Consider the following 23,744-nt stretch of genomic DNA (forward strand, 5'->3'; position numbering starts at 1 on the left):
GTGCAAACTTATTATAACAAGCATTTGCCTCATTTCTTTGCAGAGCATTAAAGTCAATGGTCTTCAGGATATCATTTTTAGTGCACATAAATGAAAGCCAGTTTAAACATTGCCCCATTGTGCTATGAAGCAGATTTTTTTATATGTTTCAGTTTGGAAAAAATATTCTCCAGTACAGTTTGTCAACATCATGTTCATGAAAAACCTGAATTCAATTTCATCATTTGGGAATAGCAACAGTCCTCTTTACACAAGACGATGCACCACTTCAGTGACTTGCGCAGTGCAAAATCTTTTTGCTCATAAATCAAATGATTGGCAACTTGTTTAGACTGAAGGATGACTGGGAAAACAAGCATTTTTTAAAGCACCACTCAAGCGGGTTTTTTTAATGCAGTGCTGGATTGGTGCTACTAAGTCCCCTGCCCCTAGTATTATACTTAGTAGCCACTAAGAATAATACTTAGTATACCAATACTGCTACTTTTGTCGGTCTCCAGCAGTTTGTGACCTGCTGGATCACTCTAGCGTTTGCTAGGCAATTTGAAAGTCATAACTCAATGCAAGTCTATGAGAGCCAGAATGAGGGCAGAACGAGGCTCTTAGGCTAGGTTCACATTAGCGTTTCTGTGCACAGCATATCATCTGCATGTGCAAACGTATGCAAACACATGTTTACACAACATTTTTTATCCGCATCATCTTATGCATAACGGCTAAAAAACGCTGTGTGCATGCGTTTGTATGCATTTTTGCATGCGTTTGCGTTGTTTATGCGCATGTGTACGGTATTTCCCAATGGGAGTGGATTATGAGATTTCTATATATAGACCCTGCACAGATGAAATCCTCTTCTTTTGATGCTGTATCCTGCTGCAAGATGGATCTTAGCGTGGAGAGCTTCAATCTGAATCTGGATTTATCATTGAAATTGGCTTTAGCTTTTGCTGTGACTTGTGAGGAAGAAAGGAGAAGAGAAAGACAGAGAAGACGTCGTTGTTGCCATCGGCAACACACCATTGTTGAAGTCCGAGAGAGCCGTGGAGCCTACCACTCATTGTACACCGAGCTTCATCAAAACGTGCAAAAGTTTTTTTGAATACACGAGGATGTCTGAACAGAGCTTTGATGAATTGCTGCATCGTGTGCGAGGATCCATCACCAGGCAGGACACGCAACTATGTAGAGCAATTCCTGCTGAGGAACGTCTGTTGGTGACCCTAAGGTACGTAATGTTGAAAAAGAAACACCTGTCATTAATATTCTTGTTATAAAAGCCATGTACTGATTTTTTTTCCACAATTTTAATTTTCCACAGATTCCTGGCTACCGGAGAGACCTTCAGATCTTTACATTTTCAATTTCGGATTGGATTGTCCACTCTTTCTGGGATTGTTGGAGACACCTGCCGTGCATTGTGTGATGTTCTGCGTGCAAAATTCCTCCCCCAACCCACAAATGAACTCTGGCTGAAAAATGCAGAAAAATTCAAGGAAATTTGTAATTTTCCAAACTGTGTGGAGGCTGTGGACGGCAAACACATTCGGATTCTAAAACCTGCTGGAAGTGGATCCGAGTACTTCAATTCTAAAAAATACTTTTCCATTGTTCTAATGGCGATTGCGGATGCTGAATGTCGATTTGACGCCGTTGACGTTGGCTCATTTGGACGAGGAAATGACTCACAGACTGAAAAACTCTGACATGGGACGTTTGTAAGCTAATAATTTTAATTTTCCACTGCCACAAGCTCTTCCGAACACTGAAGGACCGCCAATGCCATTTGTTGTTGTTGGTGATGAGGCATTTCAAATGTGTGCCAACCTCATAAAACCATACTCAAGTTGGGACTTCAATCACACCAAAAGGATTTTCAACTACAGACTGACAAGGACACGAAGAACTGTGGAGTGTGCCTTTGGTTTGCTGGCAGCTAAATGGCGCATTTTGGGAACACCAATCAATCTTAAAATAGAGACAATTGATGAGGTTGTGAAAGTGCAGCGCCCCAGAGTCCTGGTCGTTGCAGTATCATGGCTCAGCCACTAAGGGGGGCCATGGTGCGTTCGATGGCACTGAAGGAGTTCTCTGAGCAGGTATCACAGTCACCAATACATTTCACAGCTGGGCCTCCGGGGGGAGCTAAGGGTGCTATTCATTAGGCCACTCCCCACCATAGTGGGTAAACTGGGGGTCAGGCAGGAAGTTAGAGAGAACGCTGACGGGATTGAACGGAGCAACACCCTGTGGCAGGGGGTGTTGTGAAGGGAGAGACTGTAGGGTCTCTGCCAGGGGTGGGATCCTGGCAGAGGCTTGGCATTGAAAGAACGTAACGGGTCCGCGCAGGCTCCTGGAAGCGGCGGGACTCAAGAAAGGACTAGAAGCGAGATAGATTGTGCTGAGTGAGAAACGAAGTCAAGCGAAAGGAGATACCAGTGAGGGTTGTGCTGAAAGAGGCAGCACCTTACTGAGGCGCACTACCGGTGGCCGGAACGCCGAGGAGGTAAAGAGTTTCAAGCCATACCTCAGACCTACGGCAGGGCAGTTAGCTTTAGGCGGACTGTCTCACGCATCACCCAGGAAGGCAAAGGGGGGTACCAACAGGAGAGGGGCGCAGATAGAGTCCCGGAAGATCTCCGAGCCTCCCCGTCATACGGGTGCGTTCCTACCATAGTATCTGGAGGGACGAGAAAGATCATTGCGAATTAAGTTGTTGTGAGGGAACACGAGAAACAGACACAACAGTTGTGGGGTACTTTCCGTAAGCACAGCAGGAAAGGACTGCAACACATAGCGCTAGAAGGAAGGCACCGATTTCCACCTGCAAGGAGAGCTCTGGAAGTGCCATTGGACCGGCCGGACTTGCGCAGCCTGGTGAGCCGTATTCTGGACTGAGGACCCAGAGAGCTTCAGTAAAGAGGTAAAGAGACTGCAACCTGGTGTCCTCGTTATTTACCGCGACCTGCACCCCACAACTGCACCGCTACACCGTTACTACACCACTTATTGCACCGGACGTCCCCCACTGACAGACAGGGCCACGGACCGGGTCTAGCCACCGTGACAACCCCAGGACTGAGACCTAGAGGCCCGGCTCCGGGTACCCCTCGGCCCTGCGGCGGTGTGGGGGCGCTCCAAAAGCGCATGTTGTTCTGCATAATTATATCCTGGCAAAAGAGCAATCCAACCTCGAACTTGATGAACCTGTTAATACCACATTGCCGGATTATCATGTTAACCCTCTGAGGACTACATTGGAAGTTGCCCAAATGAGGGATACATTTGCTGCCTACTTTGTCTCTGATATTGGACATGCGTCATGGCAAGATGAAAAGGGTTAAGCTGTAAATAAATGTACCTGTAATGTTAGGTAGCTGAACTTTTTTGTGACTGTAATATTGACATGTTTGAATGTACCTTTAATAATAAACACCTCAACTGTAACACCCATTAATACTTCACTCAACAATACACTCAACAATACACACATGTTTAAACAAAGAGCTAAAGAAAACACAGTGAGACAGTTATTGTGAATCAAAATAATTTTTATTAACAAAAATAAAAACAATTGTTAAAATTAAACAATTTTAAAATAAAAAAAAAAAAATGAATGTAATGTAATTATTTTCGGGTTCTGCAGGAGGGAGTGACATGGTGAACCTGGGGGGTGTCGGGCTGTTATGGTAGCCTTGGAGTTGTTGGAAAAGTAGGGGAAGTGGAAGTGGCAGACAATTCGAGGATTGGGTCGGAAACATTGACAGAGGACAAATTGGGGGAAGAGGACACATTAGGAGTAGAAAACAAGTTGGAAGAGATTGGCACATTGGATGGGAAAGAACCAAGGGAAGGTGTGGACAGACTAGAAAACAAAGACATTTGGAGGTGAGGGTGGAGTGGGTGGATAATGTCTCTTTCCTTTGCGCTTCCTGGCCTTTGTTTTGCTGTTTCCTCAGCCTTTTGCTTCCTCTTGCTGCGTGGTGGGAGTGGAAGTCTGGGCTGCTGACCTCGGCTGCATGATTGAAGGGGAAGGCTGGGCTGCAGCACTCGGCAGCATGGTGTAGCTGGGTACTGTTGAAACAGTTCTAATGTCCAGCGGTGGTTGTGGTGGATAATGCCACTGATGCTGTCCTGGAGCTTGTTGCCCTGAAGGAAAGGAAGTTTGTGCCGGCTGCTGATATCGGGACCGCTGCATGGCCTCAGTGTAAGCATACTGACAGGCCTTCATCACATAGAGCTGGAGATCAGGACTAAGGTTTTCCATCACGTCACGTTCTATAGAGGAAAAATAATGTTGCGCGGTCTATTAAGGTCGGCTTCCAGGTGGTCAAGGTGTCTGTGGACGTTCTGGAAAAGTGTATTCACATGAGTGAACCCACTATCCAGTCTTTCTACAACTGCCTTCAACCCAGCCTGGAAGTCCGAGCTTAAGTGAATAAACTTGGGCATGACTGACTTCTCACAAGCCCTCTGCTGCTGGCTAAGTGAAGTAGCGGCAGAGGGCTGTGAGAGGTGAAAACCAGATGGACCGGCTTCCTGTTCCCCAGCCTGTGAAGACTGTCTGGTTGCTCCAGTTGTTCGTTGGCTGGTCGATGAGGGGTTGCTCCAACAGAGGACGATCCAGGTTCTGTGGTGCTGCACCAGGTTCTGTGGTGCTGCACCAGGTTCTGTGTGGAAAACAAATGAAAAAAAATTAGGAAAAAAATTTAAAGTTTAAATAGTAGTAAGACAATACAAAAGATACTCATGATCGCTGAGTAAGCGCAGGCCTCAGAAAAGCAAGGTTACAGTGGTATTTGTATTTCCTTAGCCTTTGAGCAGTACCACTTCGAACCCGAATCTCCTCTCTCATCTCCTTATTGAAACGATCCTTCATCAAACGCCAACAAACTTTTACTCTCTTCACAGTGAAGGGGGAAGAAAAAAAAATATTGTAAAAAGACAACATTTACAGCGAAACCAATGTCTAAGACCACATTGCAATACTTACAAAAATCCTTTCTGACTTGTGGCCTTGCATGGTCCCAATCATCTAAAAGCGATCTGGCCACTTCTTCCCAGAGTCATCAGATCAAGGCTGAGTCGGAATGATTACGATCACGGGGGTCCCACAACGCTGCTCGCTCTTCCACAGCTTGAATAAGGACCTAGTTATCGATATCCGGTTGTCCTTCCTCACGTTGTGGAACCTATAGATGAAATACAAAAAAAAAAAAAATTAAGTAAAAAAGAAAACAAAATCAATTACAACTATGATAAAGGCTACTTACACCCCATCTTTCCTCCTCAGCAACTTGAGTCCGACGACCCTGGGAAGAATCATTTCCACTAGACTGCTCCTGCTCTTCTGCACTGTCAGGTACCTGTAAAGCAAATACATTATTTAACACATGTCTAGTATTGACAGTCAATACATACCAATCAGTAAATCAAATGTGATTACATAATCTGTGTCATGTCAACTTTCGGAAGCTTCAGTGGAGGACATGTTGGAAGAGCAGGCAGCAGTCAAGTGAAACACTAGAGAAAAGAACAGATAAGAAACATTAAACTTGTTAAGAGCCAAACACAATGTAGCACAAAAAAAAGAACAATGGACACCAATACTTACATTACAGGCAGTAGTCCAACAGCACAGCAGTCAGGCAGCACCAGGACGGCAGCAGCACCTGGACGGCTGCAACAGGACCGGAGCAGCAAAAAGTCTACAAGGTAAAGAAAACATTTAATACAGAGTACGCAGGATGGAAGCAACAGGACCGGAGCAGCAAACAGCCTACAAGGGACAAAAAAAAAAAAAAAAAAATAGTACAGCGTACAGACTGCAAAGAGAAACAGACATTTTCAAAGCTTCTATACTTACATCCAGGAGCACCAGGACGACAGCACCAGAAAGACAGCAGCACCAGGACGGAGGCAGCACCAGGACGGCGGCAGCACCAGGACGGCGGCAGCACCAGGACGGCGGCAGCACCAGGACGGCGGCAGCACCAGGACGGAGGCAGCACCAGGACGGCGGTAGCACCAGGACCAGAGCAGCAAACAGTCTTCAATGAACAGAAAAAAATTAGTAGACTGCAAAGAGAAACAGACATTTTCAAAGCTTCTATACTTACATCCAGAGTCTTGTCCTGAGTCTTGTGCTTCCATCCAGAGTCTTGAGAGTAATGGACTACCTGTCTCCATACCCCCTTTTATACATCAGTGATTTTGTAGGTGTTGACATCATTTCCTGGACATGATTAGTATGAAGTATGCATGCGTATCGAATGCATGCGTACGCATCTCCTTGCTTACCAATGCGTTCCTATAGACAGTAATGCGTTTTTTTGACGCAATCATCCGCATGCGGACGATTGTGCAATATTTGAAGCCTTAAAAAATGCAACATGTTCCATTCGACGGACCCCGCCGCACACCGCGAAATGACGCAAAAGCATGTCCCTGCGTACACGATGTTAAAGATACATACGCATGACGCATGCGGATGTATGCGGATCATACGCTGCGCACAGAAATACTAATGTGAACCCGGCCTTAGACTTAGGCCTCTTTCAAACATCGGTGTGTCCAGTATGTGTGATGACACTTTTCACACGTACCAAAAACACACATGTAGACCCATTCAAGTGAATGGGTCTGTGCACGTCAGTGTGTTTCCATGGACCATGTGTCCATGGGCAAAATACGCTGACATGTCTGTTTTTTAACAGCAGCACGGGCCGCAAAACGTCCCACACATGTGCACACGGATGACACACATGGACGTCATCTGTGTGACATGTACCGGCGAATGATAAGCAGTGGTTACAGTTAGCTCTGTTCCCCGCCGCCGGGTGCAGAACACCGCTCTCATCATTCTCCCCTGATCTGCCGGTGATCAGCACGAGCAAAGGAGAATGATGAAAGTTATATTCAACTGATCAAAGCGTCAGCAAGCGGCGGCTAAAGGGACTATTACTGCAATCAGCCTACACCTGCTGCCGTTAACACTGAGAGTAGGAGCAGCTGATGGGGATATTAATCAGCCGCCACCTGAGCTATAAATAAATGAACTCCTTAATGACGGCCAATACGTCTTTTTACTGACCCGAGATATAAGGGAACAGTATCCCCACACAGGTGACAATCCAGCATTTGTCGGCTGTACACTATAGCTGACAACTTGCTGCATCAGCCACGATCAGGGTTTGCACTGTCCATATCTGTTTAACCCCTTAAATGCTGCTGTCAATAGTGACATCATCATATAAATGGTTGACAGAGTGCGGGGGCTTCCTCTTTATCCCAATTGGCACCCTGAGATCATAATTGTGTGGTCCTCATGTTTGCCATCGCAATTCACAGCCAAATAGCGGCACTAGAGTCTTCCGGCTATAGTGACCTGTTCAGAAGTTACCGAGTTACCGACATTTTGGTGGTTGGTGGTAAAAATACACTTTTTCATTTCTGTCATGTCACTTTACATTTATTTCTGAAAATTACCTGAAGGGTTAAACTACCCGACAGCTATTTTCAATATGTAACAGGGTGCTTTTAAAATGGTATCACTTTTGGGGGTTCAAAATTGGATAGGTCCCTAATACATTTTGTAAATTTTCTTGAAAAAATTACTGCTCCTTTTTTAAACCTCTTAAAATGCTAACAAGATAAAAGAACATTTTACAAATGGTGCTGATTTAAAGCAGACATGTTGGAAATTTTATTTATTAAGGGTTTTTCTATGGTATGAATATCTGGGTTAAAGGGATAATCAAAGTTTGAAAACTGCAATTTTTTTACATTTTTCTCAAATTTCTGATATGTTTTATAAATAAACACAAAACATATCGTCTTAAATTTACCATTATCATCTACTATATAATTGTCTAAGGGGTACTTCCGTCTGTCTGTCTGTCACGGATATTCATTGGTCGCGGCCTCTGTCTGTCATGGAATCCAAGTCGCTGATTGGTCTCGCCAGCTGCCTGTCATGGCTGCCGCGACTAATCAGCGGCGGCCACAGTCCGATTAGTCCCTCCCTTCTCCCCTGCAGTCAGTGCCCGGCGCCCGCTCCATACTCCCCGCAGTCACCGCTCACACAAGATTAATGCCAGCGGTAACGGACCGCGTTATGCCGCGGGTAACTCACTCAGTTACCGCCGCTATTAACCCTGTGAGACCAAGTTTTCACTATTGATGCTGCCTATGCAGCGTCAATAGTAAAAACATCTAATGTTAAAAATAATTTTAAAAAAATAAAAAAATCATTATATACTCGCCTTCCGCCGCCTTTCCCGCTCCTCTCGACGCTCTGGTGACCGCTCCATGCAAGAGGCAGGTTTCCGATGGCAAGCATGGTATGCGAGAAGGACCTGCTGTGACGTCACGGTCATGTGACCGCGACGTCATGACAGGTCATGTGCGCCTGCGCGAAAAGGACCTGCCATGACGTCACGATCATGTAACCGCGACGTCATCACACCCTGGGATCGGACGTCACGGTCATGTGACCGTGACGTCATCACATGTCCTGCGCGCCTGCGCGAGAAGGACCTGCCATGACATCACAGTCACGTGATCGCGACGTCATCCTGGGACCGCAAGCTGCCGCCTGCACCCCACACAGGCGACAGAACTACAACGCGCCTTCGGAAGGTGAGTATATGTTTATTTTTTATTTTTTTAACCTGTGACATACGTGGCTGGGCAATATACTACGTAGCTGGGCAATATACTACGTGACTGCCCAATATACTATGTGGCTGGGCAATATACTACGTGGCTCTGTGCTGTATACTACATCGCTGTGCGATATACTACGTCACTGGGCAATATACTACGTAACTGGGCAATATACTACGTAACTGGGCAATATACTACGTGGCTGGGCAATATACTACGTGGCTGGGCAATATACTACGTGGCTGGGCAATATACTACGTGGCTGGGCAATATACTACGTGGGCTGTGCAATATACTACGTGGACATGCATATTCTGGAATACCCGATGCGTTAGAATCGGGCCACCATCTAGTAAATTATAATGTGCCATCAAAAAAAAAAACAATCTCAAAATCACCGGGATTTGTTGAAGCGTTCAAGAGTTATTAACAAATAAATTGACACTGGTCAGATTTAAAAAATTTTGCCAGGTCACTAATTTGTTTAAAAAAAAAAAATAGACATGGGTCCCCCTGTATTTTTGATAACCAGCCAGACAAAACTCACAGCTGGGGGCTGCAACCCCCAGCTGTCAGCGTTATCAAGGCTTGTTATCAAGAATAGAGGGGTTCCCACATGGTTTGCTAATTATTTAAATAATAAAAAAAAAAAAATGGTTTGGGGCCACCCCTTAATTTTTGACAAACAGACTTGCTAAAGCAGACAGCTGGGGCTGTTATTCTCAGGCCGGTAAGGGGCCATGTATATTGACCTCAACAAGCCCGGCTGGGAATAGCAGTCCGGCTGGGAATGCAGCATCAGTGATCGGCGGTAACCTCGATGAGGGATATTGCTTTTTTATTTTTGTTTATTATAGGAGACAAGGGATTCAATGAAATGGGCATTGGGTGAGTATAACTGTAGTTTGTTATTTTTAAATAAAAATGGAAGTGTGTGTTTTGATTTAGAATAAAAGACTTTATTCTCTTTGTGTCTTTATTTACAATACATTTAGTAATGGAGAGGTGTCTTCTAGATGCCTCTCCATTACTAAGCCATGGACTTGATGTCACCTGACAATAAGAAGGTAACATCAACCCCACAAATATTAACCCCACTTGCCACCGCTACAGGGCAAGTGGGAAGGGGCGGGCAAAGCGCCAGAATTGGCGCATATAATAGATGTACCTTTCTGGGCGGCTGAGGGATGCTATTTTTAGGCTGGGAGAGGTCAAAATCCATGGCCCCTTATTAGCCTTGAATAACAGCCCCCAGCTGTCTGCTTTAGCAAGGGGGAACCCCTGGACGAAGCTTTCTTCAGCGAAACGTACGTCGGGTGTCGTGGGTCTCTGACTGGTGGCTTATATTTGGTAACTATGGTCCTTCCTTTATATGTACTGTGAACATTTTGGTGACCGTATGGCGGTTGTCCATGATGCTGCGGTTGTCGGTGACATTGCACTCGTTATTAAGATATACTGTATTTATTTTTCATTAGTCTTTTTATATATTAACGATCAACACTAATACATACATATTTCTTATATTCTATTTAAATAATTTTGGTGCATTGTCATCTATGACCGCTGCATTGGGGATACTGCTGGTTATACTTGCAGGATTCTTTGCGGGTGTGTATATACGTACTATATGAATGATTGGAAGGTTACTATATATATATATATATATATATATATATATATATATATATATATATATATATATATATATATATATATATATATATATATATATAGCTCTTTGCCACTGTTCCAGTCATACCTGTTGGTTGTCTCTGTATTTTGGTTGCTCCATAATTTTATGTGTGGCATATGGTTTTAGATATGTTCAAAATAAAGTTTGTACTTTCATATTTTATGGCCTGGTGTCCATTCTTGGTCTTGTTACCATGTTTTACAAAGTGAATTTGACAAAATACCGAAAAATCATACATTTTACCAGAACATAAAAATATTATGGGAATCTATCCTTAAAGTGCTTTAGTTATGCCAAACACAGTAAGCTCCTGTATTGTATGCCTTTTAATTTAAGTCATACTTACAGATCCTGCTGCACATCTTAAGTAATCCATTTCTGAAGGGAATATATTTCCTAAGTAAAGTGAAAATCCTGATATAGCGAGAAGACAACTCTGCAACAAAACAAAAAATGTTGAACATACACATTGAAGAGTTCTGATGAGTAGTGCATAGTGATTTAGACATGTGCTTGGTTTTTAATCGCTATCAGGTTGTTCGCGCCCTGAAAGGGAGCTAAACTGCAGTACTCCACAGTGGCCATCAAACAATGTAAGGAGCTGGAGAGTTCTGCTCCATTCATTTGCTCACATCCAATCACTGCTGAAGAAGGAATCGGCTGATTGTTGGGGTGCCCGGTATTATACCCCCAACTAATTTGTATTGATGACCTAGCTTATGGATAGGTCAGCAATATCTATGTTCTGGACTTTAGGAAGTTGTAACAGAAAATGATTGAACTTTTAGATTAAACTGCTGCTATAGTAGTAAAGAAATACAAATTAAAAGCTGCTGCATTTGCATTTGGTTTTCCTGGCAGAAAGCTTCAAAAATATAAATTAAACCTGGCCATGCAGTTTCCAATACAAGTATTTCAATACATATGGAATAAAAATAAAATGTCACAGTGGCAATATTAAAAAGCAGCAGAACACAAGGAATATAACAATTAAGATAGGAAGTCTAGTAGCAATCAAGTGAATTAACTGAAGTAGTCAGCCATTATATTTATAAATCCCATCTTATATTTGCATATTTCACCTTTTAAAAAGGGGTCATCCATTACTTTTTTCTACTGTGTGCCTAAAATTTAAAAGGCAGGGAGTTGCTAACTACCTGCCTATTCTACCCAGAGCAGTCATTGACATTTCCCGCTGAAGACTTTGCTGCATCAACAGAGCAGTTCTTCCTCTTCTTGGTTGCTCTGTCGAGGGGGCGTGACTGCCAATGTCATACTGATTGACAGTCAGTTCCCACAGTTAGGCAGCAGGAAGCCGGTTGTCAATGAGCATGAGGTTGGTAGTCACACCTGTCGACAGAGCAACCTGGAAGAGGAAAGGTTTGAAGTGACATTCGTGGAAGCGGCTGAATCGCTGGCAGAAGGGGTCTGTGACTGCTCTGTGCCAGCAGAGATCGATACCGAGCACAGACAAGTAGGTAGCAACTACCTGCCTGATTTTATTTTTTTATTTTTTTACTATAGACCTAAAAAAAAGTCCTGGATAAAGGACACAGACAATTTTGGCATGTGAATACAGCCTGACTTTTCAAATCTAGAAGCCGTATAGATGCACAGCTATTATATTACAAGAACAGAAATATATTAGTTATGTGAACACCTTGAATAATACAACATTTTGTATTGAAAAAAGACTAAGTGACATAATAACACCACAACAAAATCACACGACATCAGACTCAAGTCACACTGAGTACAGTATATCATGGGCTAAGCTAGTTTGTACAGTACAGGTGATCAACTGGTATATTGCACAGTACCCAAAGAATACCATATATGTCCAGTTTCATTTTATTATTTTAGTGGTGAAAAAAAAAAAAAAATTCAGAACTTTGCAAAAAAATAAATAAATAATACCGTAATAATAATAATAAAAATAAAAATTGAGGGTTGTGTCACCATTTTCCAAGACCCCGCCGTAACATTTTTATTTCCCAGCCGATGGAGCTCTGAGATGGATTATTTTTTGCAGACCGAGACAACATTTTTATTGATACTATTTTGGGATAGATATTACTTTTTGATCACTTGTTACTGCCTTTTATGTGGAACTGACCAAAAACAAAATTGTAATTTTGGCGCTTTAATTTACAGTGTTTATCGATCGGGTTAATTGCTTTTATATTTTGATAGATCTGATTTTTCTGAATATGCCGATACCACATGTTTGTTTTTTTCAGTTTTTTTCTATTTTTATAATTTTTTTAGAGCATTATTTATTTATTTTACATTTTCACTGTGAGGCTATGTGCACACGTCAGGATTTCTAGCAGAAATTTTCCTGACAAAAACCGGACATTTCTGCCAGAAATCCGCATGCGTTTTTTCATGCGTTTTTGATGCGTTTTTTTCAAAATGCATAGAATTGCGGGAAAAAAGCGGAAAATCCGCAAAATTAATGAACATGCTGTTTTTTTTTACCGCGATGTGGTTTTTTTTGCGGAAAAAAACGCATCATGTGCACAAAACATGCATTCTAAATGATAGGATGCATAATGCATGCGTTTTTAATGAGTTTTTATAGCGTTTTTATAGCGAAAAAACGTGAAAAAAACTGAATGTGTGCACATACCCTTATTGTTAGTTCCCTTGGGGGGACTTGAAGGTGCGATAGTCTGATGGTTTCAAAGAAGCTCAGTAATGACAGCCACCGCGGTTATCTGATGACCCCCAGGTGTCATGGCAACCCACAATTAAATCACAAGGGTACCGATGGGCGGAGAAAACGTTGCGCATACATGCCGCCACATGTTAAATGCTGCAGTCAGAGATTGAAGGGATTAATTAAATAAAGGATATACCGGTATTTATACTGGTGTCTGGCATTTACTCCTTCCCTTTTTTTCATGCACAAAAACGTGGCAGACAAGGTGCATGTCTGAAAAACATGATCACTGCCAAGCTCTGCTGGGATTTTGCTATAACCCGTTTTTCCAGAGATTCTGACAAACAACCAGCACACTTCTCAGAGAAGAGCTCTATATGGCTATGTTGACTTTTTTGCTGCATTTTTTCCCGCAGGCAAAACCTGTTTTCTTGGAAATAATGAAGCTGCTTACAAAAAGCAGGTTTTGCTGCGTATTTGCTGCGTTTTTATTGTCTCTTGTGCATGCTAATAAAGTTTAGTGCACCCCGAAACAACATGATGCAACTTCTTTAAAGTTTTTGCACACAAAAAAAATGCAGCAAAACCTGATACCCGTGTTTTTCACAATGGTTTTATACTTACTCATTGCTTTTTGTGGGTGAAAAAAAATGCTGCAAAGAAAAAGCTGAATGACGTGACATGCTGCAGTTTGGAAAAACAGAGCAGTTATCCAATTCAGTCAGGAAAAAAAAAACAAAAAAAAACTGTGTGCATGAGATTTCTGAAATCTCATAGCTTTTGCTGCTAAAAACGCAGCAAGAACGCAACATGTGAACATAGAGTGTGTGTGTGTGTGTGTGTGTGTGTGTGTGTGTGTGTGTGTGTGTGTGTGTGTGTGTGTGTGTACCAAGTCTAAACTGGATAAATTAGATTTCTTCATTAGCCATGCAATTTTCTGATGTTAAAAGGGGTTGTCCACTACTTTCAATTAACCCCCAATGTATCCCCCCGGGGCCCCTAATGAATTGTGTAAATACCTTTTGTTGCCGTTTTCACCTGTGAGCGGCACTATGCCAGCGGCTGAGTCCGGGTCACGTGACCCCCAGGCTGCAGCCGCCGCTAATTTCCGCCGACGTCACGTCAATTTCCAGACTCTGGAAATTGACGTGACGTCATGAGCAGGCGTGACCCAGCCTCACAGTCAGCAGTCACTCATCAAGAGTGACTGGGCTGTGGGCGGCGCTGGGGGCTGCAGGGCTGTGCTGGGGGCGTGCGGGGCTGTGCTGGGGGCGTGCGGGGCTAGGCAGGGATGTGTACGCTGTGCTTGGACTTGATGTGCGGGCTTCGTGCCGGCGCCGGGTGGTGCGGTGGGGCTGCGCCGTGATGTGCCGGCGCCGGGCGGTGTGGTGGGACTGCGCCGTGATGTGCCAGCGCCAAGCGGTGTGGTGGGGCTGCGCCGTGATGTGCCAGCGCCGGGCGGTGCGGTGGGGCTGCGCCGTGATGTGCCAGCGCCGGGCGGTGCGGTGGGGCTGCGCCGTGATGTGCCGGCGCCGGGCGGTGCGGTTGCGCCGTGATGTGCCGGCGCAGGGCGGTGCGGCTGCGCCGGGTTTTGCCGGCGCCGGACGGTGCGGTGGGGCTGCGCTGGGGGCGTGCGGGGCTAGGCAGGGATGTGTACGCTGTGCTTGGACGTGATGTGCGGGCTTCGTGCCGGCGCCGGGTGGTGCGGTGGGGCTGCGCCGTGATGTGCCAGCGCCGGGGGGTGCGGTGGGGCTGCGCCATGATGTGCCAGCGCCAAGCGGTGCAGTGGGGCTGCGCCGTGATGTGCCGCCGCAGGGCGGTGCGGCTGCGCCGGGTTTTGCCGGCGCCGGACGGTGCGGTGGGGCTGCGCTGGGGGCGTGCGGGGCTAGGCAGGGATGTGTACGCTGTGCTTGGACGTGATGTGCGGGCTTCGTGCCGGCGCCGGGTGGTGCGGTGGGGCTGCGCCGTGATGTGCCAGCGCCGGGGGGTGCGGTGGGGCTGCGCCATGATGTGCCAGCGCCAAGCGGTGCGGTGGGGCTGCGCCGTGATGTGCCGCCGCTGGGCGGTGCGGTTGCGCCGTAATGTGCCGGCACCGGGCAGTGCTGGGGTCTGCGGGTGTGTGCGGTGGGTCCGCTGGCCATGCTTTCTTTAGTATGCTGCTGGCTGGCGGGGGGGGGTGTCTCTGTGTGCAGGCATCGTCCGATGGGACTGCAAGTCCCATCGGGCTCTGCCTGCTATAGTGACAGTGAGTGACACATTAGCCTATGATGGGACAGTATTAGTCCCATCATCTGGCTAATGTGTTAAAAAAAAAAAACATACATTACACACATACAGACATTACACACATACAGACATAACACACATACAGACATACGGCATGCACCATGCGACATGCACCATGCGTCATACACCATGAGGCATGCGACATGCACCATGTGACATGCACCATGCGACATATAACATGCCACATACAGTACATACATGCAGTACATACAGACAACATACATATAGACATACAGTACATATAACATAGAGTACATACTCACCATCACTTGTCACCTTGATCCCTGAAGCCAGTGTCACCTGTAAAAAATATTAAAATAATAAGCAAACAATATACTCCCTGATCCGCAGAAATCCTATTCGTGTCCCTCGATGATCTCCTGTGGAGAGCAGCAGCATCAGCTGATGCGACCACTCTCCAGGGACTCCAGGAATACAATGATGGGAGGTATCCTTCCACAATGTATTCCTCACAATGTATTCCTATGCCCCTGTCAGAAAATAGTCCCTAGTCTCACTTTTGGCATTGCTGTGCGAGAAAGTTCCGACGCAGCAAATGCCGTAAAGTGAGACCAGTGAACTCTAGTAATCTCTCAGTGATGCACTGCAGGAGCCATTGTCTCCTGTCAGTGTGTCACTGAAGGTCCTATAGAGCAGTGCACCCGATGTCACTGTTCTATAGGGGAGATCGTTGTGGGACACTCGTTATTAATTGGACTACGGCGGACAGGTAGTATTCGGTTTATTATTTTACGTTTTTTGCAGGCGCTGAAGTATGGTAAGTATGGTTAAATGAAGAATATTAAAATACTTTTTTCCTAATGTGTGTGTGTTTTATTAACCCTTTACTAGTATTGGATTAATAATGGATAGGCGTCTTATTGACGCCTCTCCATTATTAACCCGGCTTAATGTCACCTTACAATAGCAAGGTGACATTAACCCCTTATGACCCCATATCCCACCGCTACTCAGGAGTGGGAAGAGAGGGGCTAAGTGCCGGAATTGGCGCATCTGACAGATGCGCCATTTCTGGGGTGGCTGCGGACTGGTATTTGTAGCAAGGGGGGGCAATATCCAAGGCCCCTCTCTAGGCTATGAATATCAGCCCGCAGCTGTCTGCGTAGCCTTTCTGGCTATGAAATATAGGGGGACGCCACGTCATTTTTTTTGGGTGTCCCCCTATTTTAATAGCCAGAAAAGGCTACGCAGACAGCTGCGGGCTGATATTCATAGCAGACTACAAATATTGGCCCCCGGCCGTCGGCTTTCCCCCTCTGATGCAGAAAATTGCGCGGGAGCCCACGCCATTTTTTTTTTCGTTTTATTTTTAACTGAAACAGATTGTTCATTTACCGCTTTCTGCCAGCTGACGGAATAGTACGTCAGCTAGCAGTATCCCCTGCTTTGAGGTGGGCTTCGGCGGTGAGCCCACTTCAAAGCCGCAACATGTCAGCTGTTTTCAATAAAAAAAAAAAATGTACATGATCGCTAAACGGCGTAGCGCGAAAAAAAAATCAAGCGCCAAAATTATGTTTTTTTGGTCGCCGCGACATTGCATTAAAATGCAATAACGGGCGATCAAAAGAACGTATCTGCACAAAAGTGGTATCATTAAAAACGTCAGCTCGGCACGCAAGAAATTAGCCCTCACCCGACCCTATATCTCAGAAAATATAGATGCTACGGGTATCGGAAAACGGCGCAATTATATTATTTCTTTTTAGCAAAGTTTGGAAATTTTTTTTCACCACTTAGATAAAAAATAACCTAGACGTGTTTGGTGTCTATGAACTCGTAATTGCATGTAGAAAAGCCGCGGAGACACCATCACGTGTTTCTCAACGCAAGCAATGAATAGCCAGGTCTTTCACCGGGAAGGAACAACCACGGGAAGGGCAGCATCCAAAAGGAAAACCACCTATGCCAAAACATGGTATCCATCCACAGACAGCTGTTTCGGGGTATTTGCCCCTCATCAGTGTGGAGTAGGAAACTGGCTATTAGGAGCAGTGCCTAGTGAAAAGACTATAAACATAAGGATGAATGACCTCGGGGAGATCAAAACATCCAACACCGCGGAGACACCATCACGTGTTTCTCAACGCAGTGATCCAGAACACTGGCCCCATCCCGAAAGGGAAATATGCAAATGCATGTAGAAAAGCCGCGGAGACATTATCACGTGTTTCTCAACGCAAGCAATGAATTGCCAGGTCTTTCACCTGGAAGAAACAACCACGGGAAGGGCAGCATCCAAAAGAAAACCACCTATGCCAAAACATGGTATCCATCCACAGACCCCGAAACAGCTGTCTGTGGATGGATACCATGTTTTGGCATAGGTGGTTTTCCTTTTGGATGCTGCCCTTCCTGTGGTTGTTCCTTCCCGTGAAAGACCTGGCTATTCATTGCATCCGAACAGCCAGGCACACACCCAAACAGTCCCGCACACACCCGCACACATCCGAACAGCCAGGCACACACCCGCACAGTCCCGCACACACCCGAACAGCCAGGCACACACCTGCACAGTCCCGCACACACCCGCACAGCCCCGCACACACCCGTACACACCTGAACAGTCCCGTACAGCGCCACACACATCCGAACAGACCCGCACACACTCGAACAGCCAGGCACACATCCGAGCAGTCCCGCACACACCCGAACAGCGCCGCACACACCCGAGCAGTCCCGCACACACCCAAACAGTCCTGTACAGCGCCACACACATCCGAACAGACCCGCACACACCCGAACAGTCCCACACAGCGCCGCACACATCCGAACAGCCCGCAGACCCCGCCCGCATACACCTGAACAGTTCCGCACACATCCGAACAGCCCGCAGACCCCGCACCCACACACCTGAACAGTTCCGCACACATCCGAACAGCCCGCAGACCACGCACCCACACACATACACGCACACAGTCACTGCCCACACACTTCCCTCCTCCCGAACTGCAGCGTTTCTCGGACCCACATCTGCAGCAAAACTGCAGATCTTTTTTACATCTGCGGTTTTGCTGCGGATGTGCAAGAATCAAAGCTGCGTTTCGGTGCGGCTTTTTCCGCAGCATGTGCACAACAAGTCTGCGGCTCCCATAGACTTACATTGGTTGTGCACTACACTGCGGATTTGATGCAATTCTGTGCAGCAAAAAAACCTGCGGATCTGCAATCAAATCCGCAACGTGTGCACACAGCCTTAGCATTTAGTGAACCTAGCAAAAAAGCCAAGCAAAAAACAAGTGTGGGATTGCACTTTTTTTGCAATTTCATTGCACACTGAATTTTTTTCACATTTTCTGTTACACGACATGATAAAACCAATGGTGTCGTTCAAAAGTAGAACTTGTCCCGCAAAAGACAAGCCCCCACATGGCCATATTGACGGAAAAATAAAAAAGTTATGGCTCTGTAAAGAAGGGGAGCGATAAACGAAAAAAGCTCCAGGGGTGAACGGGTTTAGAAACATGGATATGGACATATCTATGTAAATAGATATATAGATATATCTGTATGTATCTATCTATCCATCCCATATCTATCTATCTATCTATCTATCTATCTATCTATTATCTATCCCTCTATCTGTGTGTAATGGAGTGTGGGTTGGTCAAATGTAAAAGAGGAGGTTGGACAGAAATGACATCACAAATCTTTTTGAAGATAGAGGAGGGAGGGGTTGGGGTGTGTTTTGGAGTGGGTGTGGTAGGTTCGGGCTTAGTGGCCAGTGCAATGCATCATGGAAATTGTAGTATTAGAGCACAATAACTCAGGAGAAAGGAAGTTGTCGATTAACCCCATGAAAGTTGGATCCAGCACTGAAGATGTGCTGCTACAGCATGATAAAAGGTAATATTGCTAAAATAAACACAGTGGATGTTTTCAGTGGCCCATAATAGCAAGATTTATGAAAAAAAAAATTATTGTAGTGGACAACTTCTTTAAGCCATTCCAGGCAGAGAGGACTTTAACTGGAAAGTCTCCCAATGTCATCACTTACAGGGAATATCTTCATAACAGCTAATTTCTCAGTTTGAGAATATTCCACAGGACCATAAGGCTATGCGCACACGTTGCGGATTCTCTGCGGATCCGCAGCGTTTTTTGCGGTGCAGAAACGCTGCAGATCTGCAATTGATTTACAGTACAATGTAAATCAATGAGAAAAAAAAAAAAGCTGTGCAGATGGAGCGGAAAATTCCATGCGGAAACGCTGCAGATTAAAAGAAGTAGCATGTCACTTCTTTTTTGTGGATCTGCAGCGTTTTTGTACCCATTCCATTATAGAAATCCGCAGGGGCAAAAAACGCTGCGGATGCGCACAAAAGACGCGACAAATCCGCAGCTGCGTTTTCTGCCAAGACATGCAGAATCCGCACCAGAAATTCCTAAGGCTAATCCGTAATGTGTGCACATAGCCTAAATACTGGATTTTAGTATTCACAGTCCGTCTTAAAAGTTCTCTGCTGAAGGTTATGTAACTATGTTCACTAAAATATATATATATATATAGCGAGAAAATGAAGAAGAACACCACAGCAGACTAGCCTACAGACTATGCACAATATGAACACTTACCCCGATTAGCAGGGAAAACATCCAGGTTTTATACTTAACACATGGGTGTATACCGTCCGATGATTGCAAGTCTGAATGGTACGGTCTACCTTCCTGCATCCCAAGTTCTAAAGTAGCCATCCTATCATAACCAAATTCTTCATTGAATCTCTCTTCTTTGGTCATACTGTTCTAAATCAAAGAAGTAGAAGTTGGTGAAATTCCTCAGGCAAAGTTAGATCTATTTTTGAGAAAAAATACAATCAATTCATAATATATGACTACAATGGTATGATGGCACATATAAACAAAGAAGAACCAATTGCAATGTAAGTTTCATTTTTCGACAGATAAAAGGAGTGACCAAAAGTGAGTGCAAGAGTCAGAACATTGCTGCTCTTAATAAAAAATATCATCAAGTCATCAATATTGGAGGCATAAGTTGGATGTCCTTGAATAGATGTATACATACCTAACTTTGGATATTTGTCAGGATGAAAGTGTAGAGCAACTGGAGAGATCCTGTCTGGGTGTTTTCTCGGCTCACAGATTCATGATGAATTTGAAAACTTTGCTGCGAAACAGCATCTATTCACATGTAGACAAAGGAGGAGAAGAACTGTATACGGGCCAGAGAACACAAACGCCTCTTGAATTCTAATGAGAAGACAGAAAATGGTTGGATGAGGTTATTAATATTTCACCAAACTGAAAGACCATTTCGATCTGCTATTTATTTTCTATGTGCATAAAAAGCAATTTCCTTTACTGCCAAAATAATGTGCCTGCTATAGGACTCAACTAATACCAGCACTAACGAAAAACATTGCTAATTGCATCAATCTAAAAGTATTTCCAATTACTCCAGGTTTCAATGCGACCATTCCAGTAACAATAATCATAATAATAATAATCTTTATTTTTATATAGCGCTAACATATTCCGCAGCGCTTTACACACATTATCATCACTGTCCCCGATGGGGCCAACAATCTAAATTCCCCTATCAGTATGTCTTTGGAATGTTGGAGGAAACCGGAGAACGCGGAGGAAACCCACACAAGCACAGGGAGAACATACAAACTCCTTGCAGATGTTGTTCAAGGTGGGATTAGAGCCCAGGGCTCCAGCACTGCAAGGCTGCTGTGCTAACCACTGAGCCACCGTGCTGCCCATAATGTCATAGGCTGTGTGCCCACAATGAGGTTCTGACGCTGCGTTTTTTCACTGTGTCAAAAATGAAGCGTCTTAGGCTAAGTGTACACGCTGCGGATTCCATTGAGGAATTTTCCGCAGCGGATTTGCTAAATCCGCAGTGAAAAACCACTGCGGTTTTCACTGCGGATTTATCGCGGATTCTTTTGCGGTTTCCTCTGCGGGTTTTCACCTGCAGATTTCTATTGGCCCAGGTGGAAACCCGCAGCGGAATCCGCAAAAAGAATTGACATGCTGCGGAAAATAAACCGCTGCGTTTCCGAGCGGTTTTTTCCGCAGCATGTGCACTGTGGATTTTGTTTCCCATAGGTTTACATTGTACTGTAAACTCATGGGAAACTGCTGCGGATCCGCAGCGTTTGCACATACCCTTACAGTTTCAGCAAAATGGATGGGATTTATAGAACTCTCATGCCCACTGCGCTTATTTTTTTATACAGCGTAAACTGAACTGTGGTGCGAAATTCGGATGCGCAACATGTCAATTTTTATTTTGGAATTTCCACACCTAATGAAAGGGGGAAAAAAAAACAAAAAAAAACAAACCAGCGGGTAAAAAATACAGTCACTGATCAAACTTTTTCTTGAACGTTGACAAGAAAAAAGTTTTTCACCTTCTACATACTGTCACTAAGTGAAAATTAGACCGCACTCGCATTTCATCCAATTTTTTTTCATTTGCATAAAAATCAGACATGTCTCCAGTTTTCGGTCAGAGAAAGAAAGATCGGACATGTGCTTAGCCCCATAGAATAACAAGCATATGTACAAGTGCAACTCTTTTCTCAAAAACCGAAGTGTAACGGAAGGTGCACACGATCTGGAGTTGCCATGGTTTGGACGTGACATATCACTAACATGTCTCTATAGTCAGTGAGTTAGCAAGTGATCTCCTGTGGACTTGATTTCCTGACCACAAATAGTAAAATAGGAATCCGCTACATTTCTGTGCATTGTTTAAAGGGGGACCCAATCTGTGGACTCCAGTCTCCATTATAATAATATTAGATAGAGCGATCTATTGAAGTGAATTTGCACTAGTACCTAATAGTGGCTTATAACTGCAAGTGAAGAGAATTGTATTTTTTTTTTTTTTTTTTTTTGTAAATCCTTGCGAAATCACTCTGACATTCTAATATACTAATACCTGGATATATATCCCCATTATACCTAGAGCTAATAAGGGTTGTTAATTGCTTTTTTAAATGTGTGTTCCATTTGAAAATGATTAAAAGTTAAGTTTTACTTTAGGATCTTGACTAGGGATCTTTAGTTACAGGGCCGGCTCCAGGTTTTTGAGGGCCCTGGGCGAAAGAGTCTCAGTGGGCCCCCCAAGCCCCCCTACCCCCTTAAACACAAACCACGATTCAAGATGCACAGGCTGGACTCGCACAGACCGCACAGGCCGGACTCGCGCACTGAGCACAGACCGCACAGGCCGGACTCGCGCACTGAGCACAGACCGCACAGGCCGGACTCGCACACTGAGCACAGACCGCACAGGCCGGACTCGCGCACTGAGCACAGACCGCACAGGCCGGACTCGCGCACTGAGCACAGGCCGGACTCGCGCACTGAGCACAGGCCGGACTCGCGCACTGAGCACAGGCCGGACTCGCGCACTGAGCACAGGCCGGACTCGCGCACTGAGCACAGGCCGGACTCGCGCACTGAGCACAGGCCGGACTCGCGCACTGAGCACAGGCCGGACTCGCGCACTGAGCACAGGCCGGACTCGCGCACTGAGCACAGGCCGGACTCGCGCACTGAGCACAGGCCGGACTCGCGCACTGAGCACAGGCCGGACTCGCGCACTGAGCACAGGCCGGACTCGCGCACTGAGCACAGGCCGGACTCGCGCACTGAGCACAGGCCGGACTCGCGCACTGAGCACAGGCCGGACTCGCGCACTGAGCACAGGCCGGACTCGCGCACTGAGCACAGACCGCACTCGCACACTGAGCACAGACCGCACTCGCACACTGAGCACAGACCGCACTCGCACACTGAGCACAGACCGCACTCGCACACTGAGCACAGACCGCACTCGCACACTGAGCACAGACCGCACTCGCACACTGAGCACAGACCGCACTCGCACACTGAGCACAGACCGCACTCGCACACTGAGCACAGACCGCACTCGCACACTGAGCACAGACCGCACTCGCACACTGAGCACAGACCGCACTCGCACACTGAGCACAGACCGCACAGGCCGCACTCGCACACTGAGCACAGACCGCACAGGCCGCACTCGCACACTGAGCACAGACCGCACAGGCCGGACTCACACACTGAGCACAGACCGCACAGGCCGGACTCACACACTGAGCACAGACCGCACAGGCCGGACTCACACACTGAGCACAGGCCGGACTTGCGCACTGAGCACAGGCCGGACTTGAGCACTGAGCACAGGCCGGACTCGCGCACTGAGCACAGGCCGGACTCGCGCACTGAGCACAGGCCGGACTCGCGCACTGAGCACAGGCCGGACTCGCGCACTGAGCACAGGCCGGACTCGCGCACTGAGCACAGGCCGGACTCGCGCACTGAGCACAGGCCGGACTCGCGCACTGAGCACAGGCCGGACTCGCGCACTGAGCACAGGCCGGACTCGCGCACTGAGCACAGGCCGGACTC

At 45.9% G+C, this 23,744-nt stretch overlaps 1 protein-coding gene across 10 annotated transcripts in view; it reads right to left on the reverse strand.

Annotated features, from left to right (window-relative positions):
• Positions 1-23,744, reverse strand: part of MLC1 (modulator of VRAC current 1) — an 82,367-nt gene that overhangs the window by 52,106 nt on the left and 6,517 nt on the right. For 5 of the 10 annotated variants that reach the window (XM_077264889.1, XM_077264884.1, XM_077264891.1 and 2 more), the window contains exons 2-4: positions 20,356-20,540; positions 19,905-20,075; positions 10,707-10,796 (exon numbers count right to left, since the gene is read on the reverse strand). In XM_077264889.1, coding sequence (XP_077121004.1) covers positions 10,707-10,796; positions 19,905-20,069 — 255 coding nt within the window. In that variant the 5' untranslated portion in view covers positions 20,070-20,075; positions 20,356-20,540. Of the gene's footprint in view, positions 1-10,706; positions 10,797-19,904; positions 20,125-20,355; positions 20,541-23,744 lie in introns of those variants that run through there. The other 5 variants (XM_077264892.1, XM_077264893.1, XM_077264885.1 and 2 more) reach the window with 3 other exon arrangements.

Source organism: Ranitomeya variabilis, chromosome 5 (genome assembly GCF_051348905.1).
Source record: "Ranitomeya variabilis isolate aRanVar5 chromosome 5, aRanVar5.hap1, whole genome shotgun sequence".
Lineage (NCBI taxonomy): Eukaryota > Metazoa > Chordata > Amphibia > Anura > Dendrobatidae > Ranitomeya > Ranitomeya variabilis.